This window comes from Pipra filicauda, unplaced genomic scaffold (genome assembly GCF_003945595.2).
Source record: "Pipra filicauda isolate LSUMZ 115617 unplaced genomic scaffold, ASM394559v2 scaffold345_size814242_pilon, whole genome shotgun sequence".
In the NCBI taxonomy this organism is placed as follows: Eukaryota; Metazoa; Chordata; class Aves; order Passeriformes; family Pipridae; genus Pipra; species Pipra filicauda.
The window spans coordinates 569,106-589,084 of NW_024104471.1; the positions used below are offsets into that span (position 1 = coordinate 569,106).

At 38.3% G+C, this 19,979-nt stretch overlaps 1 protein-coding gene across 5 annotated transcripts in view; it reads right to left on the minus strand.

The window, feature by feature from the left end:
- Positions 1–19,979, minus strand: part of SYT9 (synaptotagmin 9) — a 70,534-nt gene that overhangs the window by 25,567 nt on the left and 24,988 nt on the right. For all 5 annotated transcript variants that reach the window (XM_039384291.1, XM_027714511.2, XM_027714510.2 and 2 more), the window contains exons 2-3: positions 12,459–12,810; positions 9,422–9,968 (exon numbers count right to left, since the gene is read on the minus strand). In XM_039384291.1, coding sequence (XP_039240225.1) covers positions 9,422–9,968; positions 12,459–12,810 — 899 coding nt within the window. The remainder of the gene's footprint in view (positions 1–9,421; positions 9,969–12,458; positions 12,811–19,979) is intronic.

Sequence of the window (19,979 nt, forward strand, 5' to 3'; positions counted from 1 at the left end):
ATAGTAAGTTAAAATGAAGATCTCTGCTGTAAAGATGTCATAAGCTTGGGGCTGATAAATCTTCATGAAAAACCTTTTAGTCAGGTTATAGGTGTTCAGTTTTGCCACTGTTTCTTAAGCCCTGCCCTCAGAAAAATAGCTCATGAAAGAGTGATGCCTTTCTGTCCCTCTTCCCTTGGATAGTTTGGCTGCCAAGTAACCTATTTTTCACAAAGAGAAAGACTGGAAGAGCATAGCTGTGTATCTTTCTGCAGTAACCCGAGCAAGGTTCTCTACAGAGCCTTGGCAGCAGCCCTCATGCTCTGAAGGGCTGCAACTAAAGACAGGAAAGCTGTCATGTACACAGTTAGGGCCTCCATAATATCTGGAATTATATTTGTTGACCATATAACCAAATCTTAGCAAAATGCTTTGTGTATCTTTTGAAATTTCTGCTCTCATCTATGTCAGTTCAGTTGTTTCATCTATTTCTTTCAAACAGCTATAAGTTTCCTAGACTAGGAGAAAAGCTAGAAAAGCTATAGATACATATATAGATATATATTGTTGGAACAATAGGTCCTTTTCCACAAGTCAGCTCAAACTTCAGCTGCAGCTTCTAATGTTTTCCCTCCACAAAGGCAGTGAGGAGATCTGATTATTTAGCCAATGGTATGGCCTTATCTTAACTTTGGCAAACTATAATTTAACCTGTAATCATAAAATCCAGGCCTCCCAGCACTACTGTTATGATCCAGTAATTCCTCCCCTCTGTACAGATGATATTTTGTCCTCTCCTCTCCTGTTACAGATCTTGGAATCCTGAAAGGTTAAAGTGTGAGACGAGTTACAGCCTCTAACAAGACTCTGAAAGGGGCCAGACAAATCTTTTGGTGAGAAAAAAGCATGTGTATAGTGGCAACTGCACCCCAGCATGTTCACATTTTAGGTTGTGTTAGGATGCCTGTTGGGTGTGGTGGGCCAGAGGTGCTTCCTAAATACTTTGGCTACCCCCTTCCCACAGAATCAGTGTGTCCTGGTGAGAGTTCTGGGAACAGTCATAGTGAGCCCCTACGTATACAACAACAAAGAAGTCCCCTTACTGCTTAAATACAAGACCAAGGCAAACTAATATGAGACCTGGGTAAACAGATTGTACACAGAGGGAAACTGTAAGACTCTGAAATACCCTGTTTGGTGGAGAAAGGATGCCTGATGGCTGTGATGTCTAGTGGGGATTAAAGGCTAAAAACGGCTTGAGGTTTTTCACATAAGCACAGTATGCTCAGAGGGAAGAATACTTGCAAGTTTGGTTCCAAATATTGAAACTTCATTTAAAGAGTGGGATTGTTCAGAAATTTTGATGAATCCATAAGCTATTGAATTGCTTTCTGTGACCTCTGCTAGTAAAAAGAGACAGAGTAAGCATTCCCCAAACAGTTTAATAATTAAATGCGTGTTTGAAGTTATTTTTTTCCCCTGCCTGGCTAAATACATGTTTAAATTGAAAGTTATATAACCCTGTAGAAAAAAGGCTATGGCACAGTCTAATCCTGAATTATGTGCAGAATGGTTACAACCAAGATCCCCTTAATACAGCTATTTTAGTCTTAGCTCTGCATGAGTGCTCTTTGCTCATCTTCAAGAATTGCTGCCTATGAATTGTAAAACACTAGAGCAGTACTTTTTTTGTGTGTTTGCAGCTCCCACTGACAATTTTGGATGGTATAATTGAAGGACAGGCTTGGCTGACCAGGATCACAATTTGGCTTTGCTTTATGTGCAGTGTGTCTATTACCAGGAGCTCGCTGAGATTCTTGTTTGATAGAGATTTCTGGGAAAAAAGAATGGCAGAGGAGGGTAAGAAGAAAGGAGAAGGGGGAACGTGTAGAACAGGGACTTTTACAGAAACTTCCACTAAGCAGGAAACAGGAATTTAGGATTGTCTCTAGCCTTTTTCAGCATGCAGCTGATGCACGGAGGAAAATGTTCATACACTGTTGCTGTTCTGGGGCTGTTGCACCAGGGAAACATGCAGGACACAAGGACAAAAGAGAGAGCTCAAGAATATGCAGCACTGATGGGCAGGGGAAGAACCAGTATAGGAAGGAAGCAGGTTTTCAACTTCATAAAGAATTTTGAGGTATTGTTTTGAAGCAGAATATCCCTCAATTGACTTTGAAACATTATGCTTTGATAAAAATCAGGATTTTTTTTCCTATTTCAGCTTTCAAGACATTTTAAAATATAGCAATAGAAGGGCATTCCAAATGAGAAATCAAAACATCTTATTTGGAACTTCAGTCTTCTCAAAACACTGACTTTGGAACACTTTTTTTTTTTTGTTTTAAATTCTTTAACTGGAATGGTGACATTTTTGCTACATGGGTTTCTTTTTTGTTCTTTCATCTTGCTTTAGTTTCTTTTGTTTGGTTGTTTATTTGTATGGTTTTTTTGTAGAGAAATATCCAAACTGAAAAAGCTCCCTTGGAAACTGTGATGGCCGCGCTCCCCAGTTCTGCAAACTTCATGTGGCACATACACACACAAACAACTCTCTGAATTACCATTTTCTTAAACTGCTCCCAAACCCCCAATAAATGTTAGCTGAAGCTTCAGTGATATTACAAAATTCATCCTGTTTCTGGCTATGCCTGTGGAGTTACAGGGCTTTTAGGTAATCATTTGCATAGATTAGTCTTTGCTACTTTTAGAGCCCAGCTTTGAGTGCTTGTAACCCCAACTCAGGACCAACAGAGCTGCATCACAAACCACTGCTCTTTAAGGCATTTGACTTTTTTTTACTTCTGACCCTTCCCGACTTTTATTGAATATTATTCTCACAGTTACGCAGTTGTTCCAAGTAGAATTAGGCATATGATGTCTTTAACTTTTCTGAAAACACTTGTTAATATTTTATCTCTATGATTGTACATAACTGTATCTGCTTAGCCATGCTGAGTGCTGGCCCCTCATCATTTATATGGAGGACATTTCTGACAAATCTTCTCCTACAAAGTCATTAGTAAAATCATTAAACTAAAAAAGAAAAAAAACCAAAAAGACAAAAGGAAAACCCCAGTTTTGAAAATAAACCTATTTAAATATGTGGTTATAAAAATATTTTTTAAAAAGTCAGAAAAACACTGGCTGCCTCTGTTCCCCACTGTACAATGAGCACTATACCTGTTATGCTGATGCTGAAGGCTAATTAATTTCTATTTCATCCCTGCTGTGATGACCCTTAGAAATCTGAAGGATTAAAGATCTATGAACTTTTCATCATCTTTCATCTGTGAAATGGTTCATTACACATGCACTTTTATTTTTTCTGCAAATTTAACTAAGAATAGTCAGAAAAATCACGCAACAAAAGGTGACCTTGTGACTTTGGAGAAGATGAATATCCACTGATCTGCCTCTCGAAGGCAATTATGCTTTCTGTATTTTTGAGTTCTGGGTTTGTTTGTGGGTTTGGTGTTTTGTTTTGATTTGGGTTTTTTTTAATAAGTTTATTAAGTGAGGTGAATCTTACCTCTTGTTTTTACTGCCTTAAGTTATCTAGTCATGAAATAATTGATGCTCCTAAGCTTTTGCCATGCTTTAACACGGGCAAGATGCATGAGTTTTCAAATCTCTCTCTTCTAAAGAGACTTGAATTTGCAAATCAAAATTTATTTGGTACATCTCCACATCAATAACTGGTTGTTCACCTCATGCAAAAACCTACATGTTTACACAAGTGGAACAACAGGTTAATACCAGATATGTTTTCTGTATTACAAAAAAAAAAAAAAAAAAAAAAAAAAAAAAAAAAAAAAAAAAAAATCAATTTGTGTTTCTCTTTTATTGCCACAGTCCTGAAAAACAGATATGGTACTTAACATTGATGGTTTGGATTTGAATTCATACACAGAGGCAGAGTTTTGGTTTGTTTCTGTTCCTCCTCAAACTGCTAACTCAAAAATTTTGTTAACCCTTGTAAATATTTTAAACGCTTTCCTGAGCTCTTGCTCAACGCCATCGCTTCCCTAAACCTTGCAGCTTGCCAGAACAGGGATTTCAGAAATACTAGCTAAAGCATCTTGACAAGCTAAACAGTTTTTAGAACTGGAGTAGGTGGACTTAGCTGACTTCCTGCCAGCTCCAGTGTCTGCACACTGTCGAAGGAGATAAGCAGCGCTGCACCGAGTGGATTAAGGCTGGTGCCAGGAATCTGCAGATTCTGGACCTGGTCTCATTTCTGTTATTAGGAGTGTTGTGTCTTGAGCAAGTCACATCCCTTTTGTCCAAGTCTGTTCTGCTGTCTGTGAATTAGGGACAATATTTACCTATTTCTTTCAAAGAAGGAAGTTTATTTCTCTCGATTTTTGAGGGTTTAAGCCCTAAGGACTATGACCAGCATCTATACATCTGCATTTGGCAGACAAATAATGGTTCACAGCCTGGCTCTGGGCAATGCAACTGATCAACTGATTGAAAAAATCAGTGTCTTTTTGTCTCTCTTCCACACATACTGTTACTGGCATTAACATCCCTGGAACAGAGAACTTGAAAATTCCTTGTGGTGATGTTTTGATTCCAGTTGCATCTCAGTTATACAACATAAATGCCTAAAAATACAAATATCTCAAATCTTTCTTTCTTGGGCAAACTTGAGAACAACAGCAGTGAACAATTAGCATTTTTAAAATGCAGAATTTCAAATACCTATAACCATCCCACTTTTAACTCTTTCTTTGTCAAAACACTAGCATGCATATCAATATACATCCTAAATTCATTATTTTTTAAATATGTTTTTGTTTCCTGCTTCTGTGTAGAACTAATTCATCATTATCTGACACATTGCTGTATTCTTGACCACTACTCAGACCCTAAAAAAGCTTGAAGATTCTTTCAAAGAGATGCAATCAATCTCTTGGCTTTAAAACTTGTAGCATATGCTGGCTCTTTCTGGATGTCAGAGTGAGTAACTTGATATACAGCTCATGTTTCTTCACAGCTTTGAACTATCCACAACTATCTTTTGGGTTTCAGTGAACCATACACATACCTGAAAGTCTGCAGCATATTACTTCTCAAATTCTATATGTATTACCCAGGGCCTTCTTCCTGTAATCTCCTCTCAGTTTCAGAAATATTTCCTTCTCTATTTTCACTCTCCTTTCGTACCCTGATCTATTGTTTTATAACTTTGGTGGCTGGATGCTACACTCGTCAATGCTTTGCTAGAAACCAGTGAAGTACTTCAAGATAGTCATATTCAAAACAGAGTAACCCTTTGAATCCTTCCTAGTCCTCCAGTTGTTTGCAGGTAAAGAAAAAACCATGGTTTGAATGTGAGCAACTGCTTTCTACCTTTAACAGGCTTTCAATTTACTTCATGCCTTCACAGAAGTTGCACACCCCAAAGAGCCTCAAAGGAGTCACAGATAAGGATAAATTGTAGCTGTCAATCAGGCAGCTACATTTTAGAGAATATTAGGTACATAATCACTCAAATCTTGTTGTAAATATCCTTTCAGGAAAGAATGTTACAGAAATATTCACAAACTCAAGGTAAGATGAGAGAAAGGTGCCCATGGGGTGTTATGAATAAGGGGTGTTTTTTTAAGTGTATATATAAAGTTAGACATTCATAAAAAGAGCAGTTTTCACTGTACCATGCCTAGATATTAAACATAACTATATCTGACAACTAAAAAATAGCATCAGTGGTAGAAGCTATATGTACTATAACAAAGTCAGAAAATTGCCTCTTAAAATGACCAGTCATTTTGGAAAATGCTGGCCCAGTTAAGAGTAGAAATTTATATTGTTCTTTCTTACTCTGATTACCCCCCTGCTCTAAGTTGAGGCCAGTTTTAAATACTCCTCTCTAGAAGGATCACCTGCTTAGTAAGTGCCAAAGGCTGAGCACTTTGAGAACTGAAACATCCAGTATGAACCAGAGCTAGATTTCTAGCTCACAGAAATCCTCTCTGTGCCCTGTAGCTGCCTGATGATGTTTAACAAGCAATTCTTCAAAAAGGATTTTCCTTTCTGGATGCACAGCAAGTTATACCAGTGGATCTTCTTGGCATCTTCTGAAAGAGAAGGTTCTCCTTTATCTGAAACAGACTATCTGACACCTTCCTGTTTCATATCTGACACCTTCTTCTTCCATAGTTTTTCATTTTATTTTGTGACAAAGCCTTTTTTTTTTCCTGATCCCATCTGAGTTTGAAGGTGGTAACCAAGGAAATATTAACCACTTTTTTTTCTCTTCAAACATGCCATCAGTCCATGAAAATTACAAAAGCAAACAAAAAACCCCACCCCAAACCTGATTATGTTTTAGATGCTCTTAAACAAAACATGGCAACAAGAGAAACACAGGCTAAAATAAAAACCATCTTTTTTTTTTTTTCTTGATAAACCAGAAACCAGTGTAATCTGACTGGTAGATATTCAAAAAGCTTATCTAGTTCATATCATGTTCATCTACAGTTGATCCACTTAATTATTTCTCCCATTATACAGCCCATTGATGCCTTTTTTTTCTGCTTGGAGAAAGTGTCAGTGTTACAGGAGAGAGATTTTATGTTCAGAGGACCTGGGATTAGAATAACAATCATTTTGATATTGGAGATTCATGTTTGGCAGCAGATTGCTTTTAAGCATGTAAAAAAAAATTATGCTGACATGCATCTGTGTTATGAAATAATTTCTCTTTAACTCTGGGATGGTAACAGATGTTATTGTCTAAGGAATGAAAACTGCTGGTTTGGGATTAAAAAAAATCTTTCAGTGTTATTAGAAAACAGAAGAAAGCACATGGCATAATAGGTCAGTTTAATGGCATTGTTTGCAGTAAATCTGACATTTCAGGCATAATCTGCAGTGCTCACTTGAAGTAGGACATTTTTTGCTGGGCAGAGAAGGATTTGATACATTCTTTTATATTACTGTGTCAAATTGGATTAGAACATAATAAAATGAAGAATGTAAAATAAAGGCCTTTGGGCTCACTGGTTATGCAGTGCAATAAGATGCACGAGGAATTAAAATGAATGTACTCTTTAGAATTATGTCAAACTTGTCATGTGTAGTTTGTGTGGAGCTTCCCTTTGTCTCATCTTTCCTTGGTTTATCCTTCCTGTGTGCACTCTTTGTTGATCTACATTAACTGAATTTCCTTCAGTAATTTTGCCAAGAATTTGTCTGTTCTCCAGTATTATTATTATTTGAGACAACGAGGCATTCAAATATAAAATCATTGAAAACCTGTGACTCTTGATATAGTTTTGGTTTGCGACCATAAACCTCCCCATGGTGCTCAAAACTTTGCCGAAATTTCTTTCTGGGGTTCACTAATGCTGCCTGCTGGCTTGGAGTGCAGCCACAGCAGTATCCACTGCAGCAGCTTCACGAGTAGCCCGCAGGATTCAGCTTCTGCTGTCACTCTGAGAGATATCTGAGCTACACAGACAAGGAAATGGGCTGAAACTCGGTTTCTTAAATGATGCGTGGAGGGTTTCTCATAACTTTACGGAGTGAGTTCTAACCTTTGAAATTTTGGAAATGTTAATTGGTAAGCTGAGTACTCCACACTTTCATTTATCTGATACTTTTATCTCAGAACTCACATTACCCGAAATTGGATGTGTCTCCTATGTACTGTGAGTCACTTGCTTTGAAAAGGTCTCTGCTAGCTGGAAACCCAGTGACAAGTCTAGATGGCAGGTCGTGTGTTCTGTTTGGATAAACAGGGTTACGCTTCTCACAGGAATTAGTATCAGTAGGAATTAATAAATGACTCATGTTTCAGTCCTGAATTTAATTTCAGAGATTACAGAAAATCTGAATACAAATGACACGCTGCATCGCTTTTGAAATTTGGAAGGAGAAGTGATTCTAAAGAAAACACCAGAGCAAACCTTCTGCCTGAGTCAAAGCAGGGCAAAAGGACTGGTACATATCAGAGTAACTCCAGTGTGCCTGTGCATTCAGCTTTCAGTTTACAGTAAAAAATGAAGTTGATCTTGAGACACTTAATGCTGCATGAAGACAGTCTTTCACTTGGAATGACTGTCAACTGCTCTGTCACATCCTTACTTTTCCCTTGTGGTTGAAAAGCAATAACTCCTCACACAAAAGCCAGGTTCCTCCTCTCTGACACCAAGGCCCTGCCTGTATCCCAAGTGAGGAGCTGCTCGTGCTGCTGCTGCACTTCCATCCTTGTGTGGGACAGGACTGTGCAGTGAGTGCACGTTCCACACACACTGACCAAGAAGGCTGAGAAATCACCTTAAAACAAGGGAAATATCCATTTTCAAAAAGAAATTCCAAACAAAAAAAATGGATTTAAGCAATTTGGTCTGTAACACAGGCATAGTAACAGACCACAGACGTATATGATGAGGAGTTGAATTCAGGAAAGTTATTTGTCTCAGAACATCCTTTACTTTTTAATGGCTTCTTATTCTCAGCTAAGCATATTCTTAAATGCTTTCTTGAACTGAGGTCTAACAAAGTTACACTTTGATCTTACTGTTAATGATGTTTGGTTCATTTGACTCTAAAATGTGCACTCTATTTGAGAGTGGTTTGACACAGCAAATGAACTATTTACTGACACTTGGCACTGGTACCTTCACCTCTGTGGATTTCTGTAATGTATCATTCTCACTGAAGGTCTCTTCTCTGGAGGATGGGCAGGATTCATTTCCAGTGGCATTAGAAGGAGGTTGGCTCCTGCTCTGAGAAGATTTCCTTTTCAGAAGTAATTTCTGTGGTTTTGTATCTAATCACTGTTTGACTCCTGCTCAGAATTTGATACCAGAGACTTTGGGATAACAGAAAAAGAGATTTACTTTACAAGTTTCCCATTTCCCTAAGAACAAAACGATGCCAAACAAAGAGTTAAACCAATTCAGGGTGTTTCACTGCTTTCATGGAACAGTATTGTCTGAACTCTCTTTGACTGGATTATAGCTGGGGGGGCTGTCTGAATTTATGAGAATATAGCCTTTTGAAGGATTGAAAATCACTACATAAAGAATGTTGAATCTCCAGTTCTAGCTAATCAGTATGGTGTAATTTACATGAAAAATCATGCAGAACACAGAAAAATAGGCAAAGTAAGAGGAGTAGTATTTCCTTGAATAAGTTTTAGATTAAGTAAGATTAAGAGAAGAACATCCTTCAGCATTACTACCCTATCATCAGCACAATGACTAAACCCACTATATCCTACATAAAACATGCTTTAATATATCCAAAGAACAAGAAATTAGGACTGAAAATGTACTGTCATTTTCCTTGGATTAAGGTCAAAGCCTGAGAAAGAGAGAGAATATTTTCCTTCGTAAATTTAACAGACAATTTCAGTTATAATCACGTCAAGGAAATGAAATCAGAAAAAAAAAAATTCAAAAAGAAAAACTGTAATACTTACATTGGTGACATATTCAATATCCTTCCAAATATTACATTCCCTGGGAAAATCTGCCAAATCTAAAAAATTATCCACTACCACTTGGCCAATCAAGTCATGCCTGGAGAATCTGTCAAAGTCATATACAGAGAAATGGAGTTTCCTTGTGTTCAGATCATTGTATGGAACAGTAAATAAAAAAACTTCATCAAATACTGGATTTAGGGTCTTTCTGTGCACTTTAGTCTGGTGTTTTGTTTTCCTGTCAGGAAGCAGATATATCTTCACGTACGGATCTGAAGTTCCAGAGAAGTCCTTTGCTGGCAGGTTGATGGCCTTGTGAATCTTCACTATCAGCTGCTCTAAATCACAATCATATTTGAGAATAAAGTTCAGTTTTCCACACGCCTTGCTGTTACTCCTGCGGCCATCGTCCGTGTCCACTGATCTTTGCTTGTACAGCTCTGGCTTAATGCGGCCGATCCCCGTCAGCTGCTCTTGTTTCTGAACCTGCTGGATGTTGAAGTCTGGGTTGGAGAGGTTGAGCTGTCTTCGGATCGAATTGTGCCTTAAGTGGAAATGAAAGAGTTTAAACAGACGTGTTGAGGATGATAAGAGTCCCTGCACACACACATGGAAGACCCCGCTCCCATTTGACGTGTTTCTGTAACGTACGGCGGGGTCAGATCTTTAATCCGTGAAGGGATAAAGCGTGAGACCCAACAGTTCTCACAGAGCTGACCCTCAGTGCTAATGTCACCTCATTTCTGCTTCCATATCTGAAACCCAACCTGGCTGAAGAAGGTGACAAAATGGAAATTCATGGCCATTGCAAATCCAAAGGATCTATATCTTATTGGCAAGTATGGTGTGGCATAAGAACTGTAGCTATTTTTATCACTAGCCATTTTTGACTGAATCCTGTAAATTAATGCCTACAAAATGAGTTGCATTATGCAAATGGCAGCAGGGTCAAATGAGCTTGCTGATTTCTGGTTCAGAGAACACTTCCTGACATCTCTGCATTTTAATTACTTGTTGATTTCTACAATTAACAAGTGAGCTGTTCTGGCCTGAAATGGTTTTTTGACCACCCCAACAATTGTTTGGTTTTTTCCTCTCATACCTGATGTAATGAGCTCTGTGGTACTTTGGCTGAAAAGCTCCTTTAGTTTCATTACTCAAGGATGAAAAGTTCCTTTATCTTCAGTCCAGTGATATTTATTACCTGGAGTCCCTCACTTACTGTGACTGAAATTTCTCCCTGGTGAATGGTAACAGAAATCAAATTTGCAAATCCTGTTGGGGTGAGGGGATGTGAAAGTTGGATTATGTAAAATCCTAATCTTATCTGAGTGGGGTTCCATTTTCTTGTCCTATTCATATTGAGCAGTCACTCAGTTATTGGCGTACCGTGAGCTGTGGTTGAGCACAGAAAGAGCACATGGAAAATGCTAGCAGAGGATTAGTCCAAAGCTATTTATATTGAATCTAATCAGCAATAGCTCCTCTGCTACCATTGTTCATTCATTCCTTGTAAATACCTGTCTACGCATGCTTAAAACAGGAACAGCCTCTTCTGTACTACCCTATTTTTTTTTCTCTTGTTGCATAATAAATACATAATCTTAGAGCTATACATTAGTCATTTCCAGGATAAAATATCATCATGTAACCAAAAAATAAGTATTTTTTCAACCCTTAAGCTCCTCGTTGCAGTGGCAGATGCAGAATATCCTGTGGAGGAATTAGAAGGAGGGCACTTCAGAGACATCTTAGCAGGGACTGTAGCAGGGGCAGCTGCCTGGTCTCTGTGGCCACAGAGAAAAACCACAGCTGGCTCCCCATTATGGCAGAAAGTAGCAGAGACAAGGGTGATGTCTGAAGGATACCCTGAAGGATGCAGGGTAAGGAAGGCAGGGCCCTCTTGCTCATTGAAAGAGTCTTTTGGAGAAGATCTGGGCAAAAGTGAGGGGCAGTGAAAGAGGGGGGTTTGCTGCTCTGTGCCAGCAAATGGCATCGAGCAGGGGTGGGACTCAGACAAGGATCCCTTGGGAGCAGAGAGCCAGTGTGACACCTGCTGGAGAGGGCCAGCCTGGGAACGTGGCCAGAAGAAAGATCTGCACAGGAGAGAAGACCTTGTCTTTGCACTCAGGATGCTGAGGCAAGTTCTTTTACAGATTGACATTAGCATTTGTAATTCTCTGGAAATGTCTCAAATTCTTTCTGAGACCTGTTCTGGACAACTGGCAATTACTGAACTGGCTGTTGTCATCTCACCCATGTTTCAGGTGTGCCTGCAGGCAAGAGTCTTTGTTAAATTTGCTCTCCCAGATGGCCAGAAGGGAGGCTAGCAAAGAGCCACTGGGCTAGTGCTGTACCTTCTCCAGCTGAAGTGCATCTGCTTTGACTCAGATATTTACTGGTTCTTCACATGCTGATCCTTTTTCTTACTGTATGAAACATAATCCTTTTATCACCTGCCCCTGCACATACTCTCACCCTCTCCCTTTCCTCTTCCCTCGTGTACTGGTTCTGCAGTTCCCCTGGAGATTTCACTGACTCTTATTCAGTTCCATTTCCCTCCACAGTCATGACTGTGGCTAAAACCTATGATTTTTAATCCTATTTCTAACTCTTGCAAGTGTTTCATTAGCTTGCCCTACTTTTTTTCTTTGGTTGTTTTAAAAATCTTTGAGGAGATATTACTGAGTGCTCAGCATCAGTGCTAAGTGCAAATGAATATGCTTTGCAAGCTAAATCTAGGCTGTTCCGGTGCTTTTAAGAGACACATAGTGCTCTATGTTATCCAGCTTCTGAGGGAGAAGCACAAATGAGACAGTAGTTTATAGAAGAGTGGAACAGGATTGTGATCCTGTCCTTTCAACCTACGAGGTTTGTGCACCTCAAAGAAAAAGGTTTGTGTGATTCTTTTCTTTAAAAGAACGTGGCGAGTAGACGATACATTTTTATCAGATCACCGTATTGAATAATCAAGCTGTCCTTTTTGGACTGTATCTGTATTCATTAATATCAGAGAGAAACTGGAGTTACTGACCGAGCAGAAGAGGTTGGTTCAGTGATCTGCCGATGCATTCGCGCATTGTGGACGCAGTTCTCCTTCGTTCCCGCCTGGGTGTCTAACGGAATATCAGGGGAGGTGTGGCTGATCTTCATGGAGGACTCTGGATAGGCTGTAGGCTGACCCAGATAATCCTCACTGTAGTCACGGTCATTGGTCTCTGTGTCTGTGTAGTTCAGCGATTCCTGCTTGTTGTCTTTGTTCCCAAATGGCAGACCACGCTCTCGCCAAGGGATCCAACACAGCTTCCAGGAGACGAACAGAGAGACACCAAACAGAGCAAGACCACAGGCTGTGACAACTAAGGAGAGCAAGCTTATTGAGATATCTGCAAACAAGAAAAACAGAGCCATGTCACTTCTCTGTGCCCTCTGGAGCTCTGCATCTCCGAAGCATCAATATGGGAAGTAAAAGATCTCTGGACTGCAGATCCACAAAAATTAAATTCTGGGCCCTGCAACAGTCATAACATACAAACATATTAAAAGTTCTACCTCCCGCACCCTCCCCCCAAGGAAATTTGTTTGGAATTCAGTTTAAGGCTTACCTTGATAGAACTTGGCTTATATTTTCCCTCTAAAAGCTGGGTGGTTTGAAAGGTCATTCTAAATTTATTAAAGGGTTATTCACTTGCTCACTCAACTTTCTACTGATGAAAGATCTGTGCCTGCAGTATGGTTTGCCTTTTTTTTTGCCTTTTATCTAGTGCAATTTTTTCCTCCACCTGCTTTACCAGATCTTACTACATTCTCTTCTAGAGACTGTATTCTAGTTGAACACCATGAAAATATGTACAAAAGCACATATATGACCGGAATTTTTTTAGATATTCAACTGGTATATCTTTATTATTTTAATTCCTTTCTTTCTAATTTTAGACTCATTGCCATCTTTGCAAATTATTTTGACTATGCCTTGCAATTCACAATTTAATTAGGATACCAATATCTCCTAGAAACTGAGATTTTTCTGTTTTTTTTTTTGGTTTTTTGTTTGTTTTTTTTTAAAACTCCAAAGGCTCTTTTTTCCTGTTTCCAAACTTCTGGTATAAAAAGGAATGTGGACATGAGTTTTCTGTTGTTTTTCCCCACATTTCCAGCATTATCCTACTCCATCAACACAACTAAGTTAGAACTGGGACAGGTTTTTGCTCTGTTTTGCTTTGTTTTAAGTTGCACATTGGGAAAATGACTCAGTGGAACAGCTGTTTTTATGGTTACAGTGTTTTTGAAACGAGTCTCTCTGTGGATTACACAATACATCATGCCTTAAACACAATTAGTGAGAATTCTATTTTACTGCCTTAAATCATAAGCACAAGCTGATCAAAGCAATTTTTCACACTGTGTGTAGGTTCAGAATGTCAGGCTGCATCTCTCTAAGCCAACAGTTAGTCTAAATTTTCAAAAGATGGCATGAGGTTGAAATGTACTGCTTCTACCAAGGCAATTATTTAAGAATGACAATTCAGATGAAACAGCCCCAGTCCATTTGAAGGGGAAAAAAAAAGAATATTTTTTTTTTAAAAAAAGTGGAAAAGTCAATACCTTCTGTCCCTGCTGTGAGTCTCATTCTCACTAGCCAGACAGATTAAATTTCCTCAGAGGGGGGAGTGACACTACAATCCATTTCACATGGGAGCTGTCCAGTTTATTTTGCATGCTGAAAACCTATTTCAAACAATTTTAGACAGCACGGCCCTTTCTGTCCTTCTCCAAGTCATCTGAAGACAAAGCTCATTAAGAGTGGGGACAGCACAGCAGCTGTTTGGAATTACAGAAAAGAGTTTTAGAGCTGAAATTAATTAAAGAAATTCCTCCCATGCATAAAAGGCAATTTGGGAGAAAGTAGAATGGTCTTTCTTGATAATTTTTGAATATTTATTGGTAAACAAGTCTGGCAGTGGAGGCAGAGCACAACCTCTCTGTTTGATTAAAAAGCCAAGGATCTAGGGTGCAGTAGTGAAAGAAGACCTTCAGAATAAAGCAATTTGTCTTGGATTCCCTGGAGAAGAAGGAAGAAACACATCAGAGGTCTGCAAAAAGGCCTCTTTTTTCAAAGAACTGATTCAAGTAAATGATCCAGCATTGAAAGAAATGAGAAATTGGGAGTTGTCAGAACCAGCCAGAGGATTACAAAGTGAGAACTGGAGACTGCCCAATGCCAAGGATGTGTGAATGTGAGGAAAAACTTGAAAGGCAGACCAACAGTCCCATAATCTTGAAGATGACCTTAGCAAAGGACAGTTTTCTAAAGAACTGAAATCATGAGAAAAAAATACATGAGGACAGCATGAACTGCTTTTCATTTGGAGGGTTTGGAGGGCTTTAATAACATACTTCTGCATTTGATAATGTAACACCCTTATCTCACAGCTTACTTCCAGAGAAGTTGGGTAGTAAATAGTTCAGGTAACTTGCCAAGCCACAGCATAAGAGGGGGGTTGTTTTTTCATTATCTTGGTTTTACTCCTTCCTGACTCCTATGTGTCAGAAAGAAGTTTTTGGTTCTGTGGGCGAAAAAGGGACCATCATGTCTCTGTCTTCTATAGAGCACACTAAAGGGCAGTGCTCTAAGCTATTACTTTTCACTGCACAGTAATTTTCATATCCTCCACCCCTGCTTGGCAATTTTCAACCATTGGGCAGATCCAGTGTGAATAGCTGGGGTGAGTGCAGTCCCAAGTGAAGAGATTTTTGGCTGCATCCTGGAGCTGCTTTTCCATTAGCCATATGTAGTTACATACTGTATTTTCTGTATAATTTTTACTCCATCTTTCCAGATGTCTCAGTTTTTCTAAGCCTGTTTATCTGTATTTTCATATGGTAGCAGCACTCATATCTGATGCCAGCGATTTCCTCTGCTTTGTAATACGAGAGCAGGGTAAGTCCTTACTTGTTTGTCTTTAGAAAAAATGAGATCTGCAGCACAGAAAGAGTTCCTCAAAAAATCCAGCTGCTTCTCAATTCACTCTGTTTTCACAAGAATTAGAGCAATGTGTTTTCCAGAGCACTACCTGATGTTAACTCTAAACTGCAACTCCGAACCCGAGTGCAGGCAAGCGCTGCAGGCAAGGCTGAGCAGTTCACAGGCATTTCAGCAGCCTTGCAGGGTATCAGTTCAGTGTGAACGTTGCCCTGTTTCTGAGGATGCTCACTATCAGCATCTGGCCACTTCATTGGTGGCTGACTAATACATCTACTCCCTGTACCTGCTCTGCATCGATACAAGCTGTTGATGCTCTGCAGGGGAGACTCTGGTGAACACGAGCAAGGCCCCTGTGGCACAGGGACTTGCACTGATGTCTTTCCTGGCACAACCACGATGCCAGCCAAATGTCTTGAGGTGTTGATGGCTGCAGTAAGAGCTGAGCTCCCAAATTCCAGCATGTCAGAATGCCTGGACAGTGCTGATAACGGAAAATTTGTTCCACAGAAACTAACCCTCCATTTTTTTGTTAAAAACACGTATTTTTAAAATGGGTTAAAGGAACCAATCAGTGCAATTGCATATACTTACAGTTAATTTTTTATAAACACATCCTCTGCAATATGCTTTCACAAACAAGTAAAGGAGGCCTTTTGATAGACAGAAAATAAGAGGACAGATCTTCAGGTTGGCCCCACGTTAAACACAGTAGACTAGGGAACTTCATTTAATTCTTTGTCTATTGAGACTGTAACTGCATTGTTAGAAGACTCAGAAGGCACTGCCATTATTTCCACGCATTTCCAACCACCAGGTGCTCAGCCATGGTGTGCAGTAAAGACAGGGACACAGAGGCTTTCTGAATATCTTGCTCGTGGCGTGTCTTACAGATATGCTGATGTACTAGTCAGTTTTTGACCAGGTTTTCATGTTTCAATTCTTTTTACTCTACTGACTTTCAACTTATTGATCTCTTATGCTCATCAGCGTAATTTGTTCTGACTTTTTTTTTTTTTTGGTAGCAATTGCAAGGTCAAAAATGATGCAGAAATAGCAAGTGGAGTTTTCTACCTCTGGATCACATCATCAGTTGTTATCACCGACTGGAGATATGAGCATGGCCTTTTTCTCTGTGACAGATTTTATTACAATCAGTGTGATGACAAAAAGGACACAGTCCTCTTATCAAAAAGACTCTGATTATGGAGTCGTTGCTGGATCCATTTTTAATTTTTTAACTTACATTTTAAAGTAGATCCGTTACACAGAAAAGAAGAGTCTCACTCTTTATGTCAAGTGAATAGTATGATAGGAATATAAACTCTCTTGTCTTCAGATTATTTTAGTGAACAGAATCACAGAATTGTTGGGGAAAGGACCCTTCAGATCACTGAGTTCAGGCATGTATAGGCTACCCAGGACAGTGCCCAAATTTCTCCAGAAATGAACACTGCACAATCTGTGTGGGCATAATCTTGTTTTGGTAAGGGTAAGATACTAAATGGGTAACATTTTTTAGATCACCGTAACCAAAATATCAAAGCTCTAAAACATAACAGCACCTAGTAGATTATCTAGTAAAAAAAAAAAGAAATAAAATTATGCCTCTATTTTTATAGCACAGGTTTTTAGTACAGATATACTGAACATAAGCTTTTAGATTGAATTTGAATAAAATCATAGATTGTTCTAAAAGAATTTGAATAGTGTTGAATTTTTACATAGATGTAACATGATTCCTGTTCAGTATGAGAGGTTGCAAGAGCAAAGATAAATGTATAATGATCCAATTCAAACTCTGGGAGTACAAAAGTGCAGGCCTGTGACTTGTTTTTTTCTGGCATAAATGGTTGAGCCTTACCCTCTCAAATTCTGATGTTGAAAACCAAAAAATGAGGCAAGCGAAATACCGAAATGATAGAGGTGGTTTTGTGTGTTTATACCTGAAACAAGGAATGAAGTAATTTATTTTCCTTCTTGTGTTTATTAAGTTACCATTTGCATTGCTGAGTTTAATACTAAAATCAAATATCTAAATTAGCCAACAATGAGAGACATCAATAGCTAATGCAGATCAATTTATGTGCGAGTTACGGAGTCCAAAAGCACAAACTGTACTACATATATTTGGATTCACCTGACTCCAAAAGATTCAAATAAGAACACATATAAAAAAGGAAAAATAAGTGGGAATTTCTCATCAACCAGGCACAGACAGGACAAAGGAACTGCTGATCAATAATATAATTATTTAGATAATCAAGTTGTTGGTTGTCTGGATGTGACAGGTGTTCTATTAAATGAACTCCTTTCCCAACAAACTGGCTGTAATTTGTTTTAACTTGAGGCTGAAAGAGTTTTACTTGAAATTCAAACTGGAAGAGTTCTTTTAACATGTTCTTATTGAAATAAAACAAGCTTTCTTCTCTATCCTATTTATTTATTAAAATGACTATTCAGATATACCAGCATTATTGTAATATACACATTGATCTGTTGGGGGAAGTTTGGCTAGAAAGAAGTGAAACAAATCTTAGCAATTTAAAATCTGGCATTACAAGCACTTTTTCCTTATTTAGAACCCAACAAATTTCAAAAGGCATTCAATTAAAATAATAAAATTAATTTGTTCTGAATAATCATATTACTAAATTTTAAGATATATTGGGGCAGATCAGTCAATCTTTGTGAATATGATTATCTGAATTCAGCAGGAGTTTCAAGCTGTCAATTCCCAAAGAAAAAATATATTCCTCTTTTGATTACTTTTTTGCTGCTTAAGAGGAGATTTTAAGGAATATGAAGGGGTCAGACACTCAATTTCTTGAAAAACAATGGAAACATCAGTGCCTATTGCTTAAATCCTAGCTGTGCTTTTGAAAATCTAAATTGTCTTTCTCTTTTGTAAGTACATCCAGGAGGGTTAGCCATCATTCAGCTCAGTAATTGTACTGTAAAAACCACTGTAGTTTTAGTTTTTTTTTTTACACCTAGCAGTTTAAGACCCTAGCTCTTCCAGAGAAGAAGTGTTCTTAGCATTGAGTATCTGAAGCAGTTTTTAACCTAATATTGCAGTGTAGTTTCCTTTGTGCTTCACGGGTTTTCCTTAATTAACATACCTGGCACTCGTTCAGGATGGAAGGTGTCTCTTTGCCAAGACTCCTGAGACAAAGGAATAATTCTCAGCTAATGTATTCTTCTCTGAAATACTCTTAATTATTTTTAGTACTGTGTTTAGAAACTTTCTGGGCAATTCTTTAAAGTAAGGCAGCTAAAAGACAAGGGAATTAATCTCAGATTATACTAATTTTACTACACTCCAACTTTTATACATCTGACCCTGACGTTTATGAATGTGGACCAACAAAAGAGGCCTAAATGAGATCAGTCAGGGCTTCACGTAGTGATAACATTCTCCATGCTCTGAAAATGTATTTGTAACAGGGTCTCACTGGTTTTTGAAGCTGTTATGAGCTTTTAGTGGCTTTTTTTCCTCCCAGGTTGTGTGTTCTACATAGTCTAGGTAGGTTTTAGGGTATGTAAAGCTCTTGTGTTGGTTAAGACACTGTTCTGATCCTCTGCGTGACTTGCACGACTTTTTATTCCTAAATAGTGTTACAAATTCCAGTTTATCACTGTGTGCTTTCTCTTCATTTGCTTGGCTTGGGTTACAAAATTGTTTAATGTTTTCTCAGGGATTGCCTGATATTAACTAAATCTCATAAATTAATGAGATCAATGAAATATAATCCTAGGATTTCACCAAGGTGCTTGTCAAACAGTCTAAAGGTACACAAATTCCACAGCACAATTTTGACATCGAATCAGAATTCCTAAATGGCCATACAAAATACACACAACAAGAAGTTGTGCAAAGGCAGTAAGAGATTTGTTTGCACAGAATGTTTTTCCAGCAGCAGTTGCTGTGATCCTATTCAAAACCGACATAAGATTGACATAACAGTTTATTGGTAAGACCACAAAATTAAAGCTTTAAGTGAAAAAAAAAAGAACTTAAAGCAAATTGTTCATGGATATACATAACAAAAAAAGTACTAAAAACATAGAAAAATATTATTTTCTTTTGTATCAGCAGAAAGTTTTGCTTATTAAGAAGAAAAGTTATGTAGGTTTTTTTTAAATTCAGGTAAGATGGCTTCATACTGGACAGTTTATTAATTACAATAAAAACTGTATGTGAATTTGTTTTGAGAAGAATTTACTTTTGTTTGCACACCTATCTCTAACATATTTAGTCTGCATTAATGCCAATTTCCTTCACAACTTAGCTGAGACGTAAATTCTGCTACAGTTTGTAAGTGACAAAGAAGCCTTTACTAATCAGACAGCTGGCTGAATGAGAAGTGATTTTTAAAGACACAGTTGAGAAGAGTTGTATGTTCAAGGCTTGCATTCTTCTTTCTGACATCTTGCAGTTGTATCTCCTGACAAAGAATGATGCTGTTCCTCTTGTGAAAACTAAAGCTGCTGTTTCACCATCAACAGGGACACAAAGCAGAGCAGAAAACAAAATGTTTCATGTCTGCGTATACACAACTTTAATAAGAT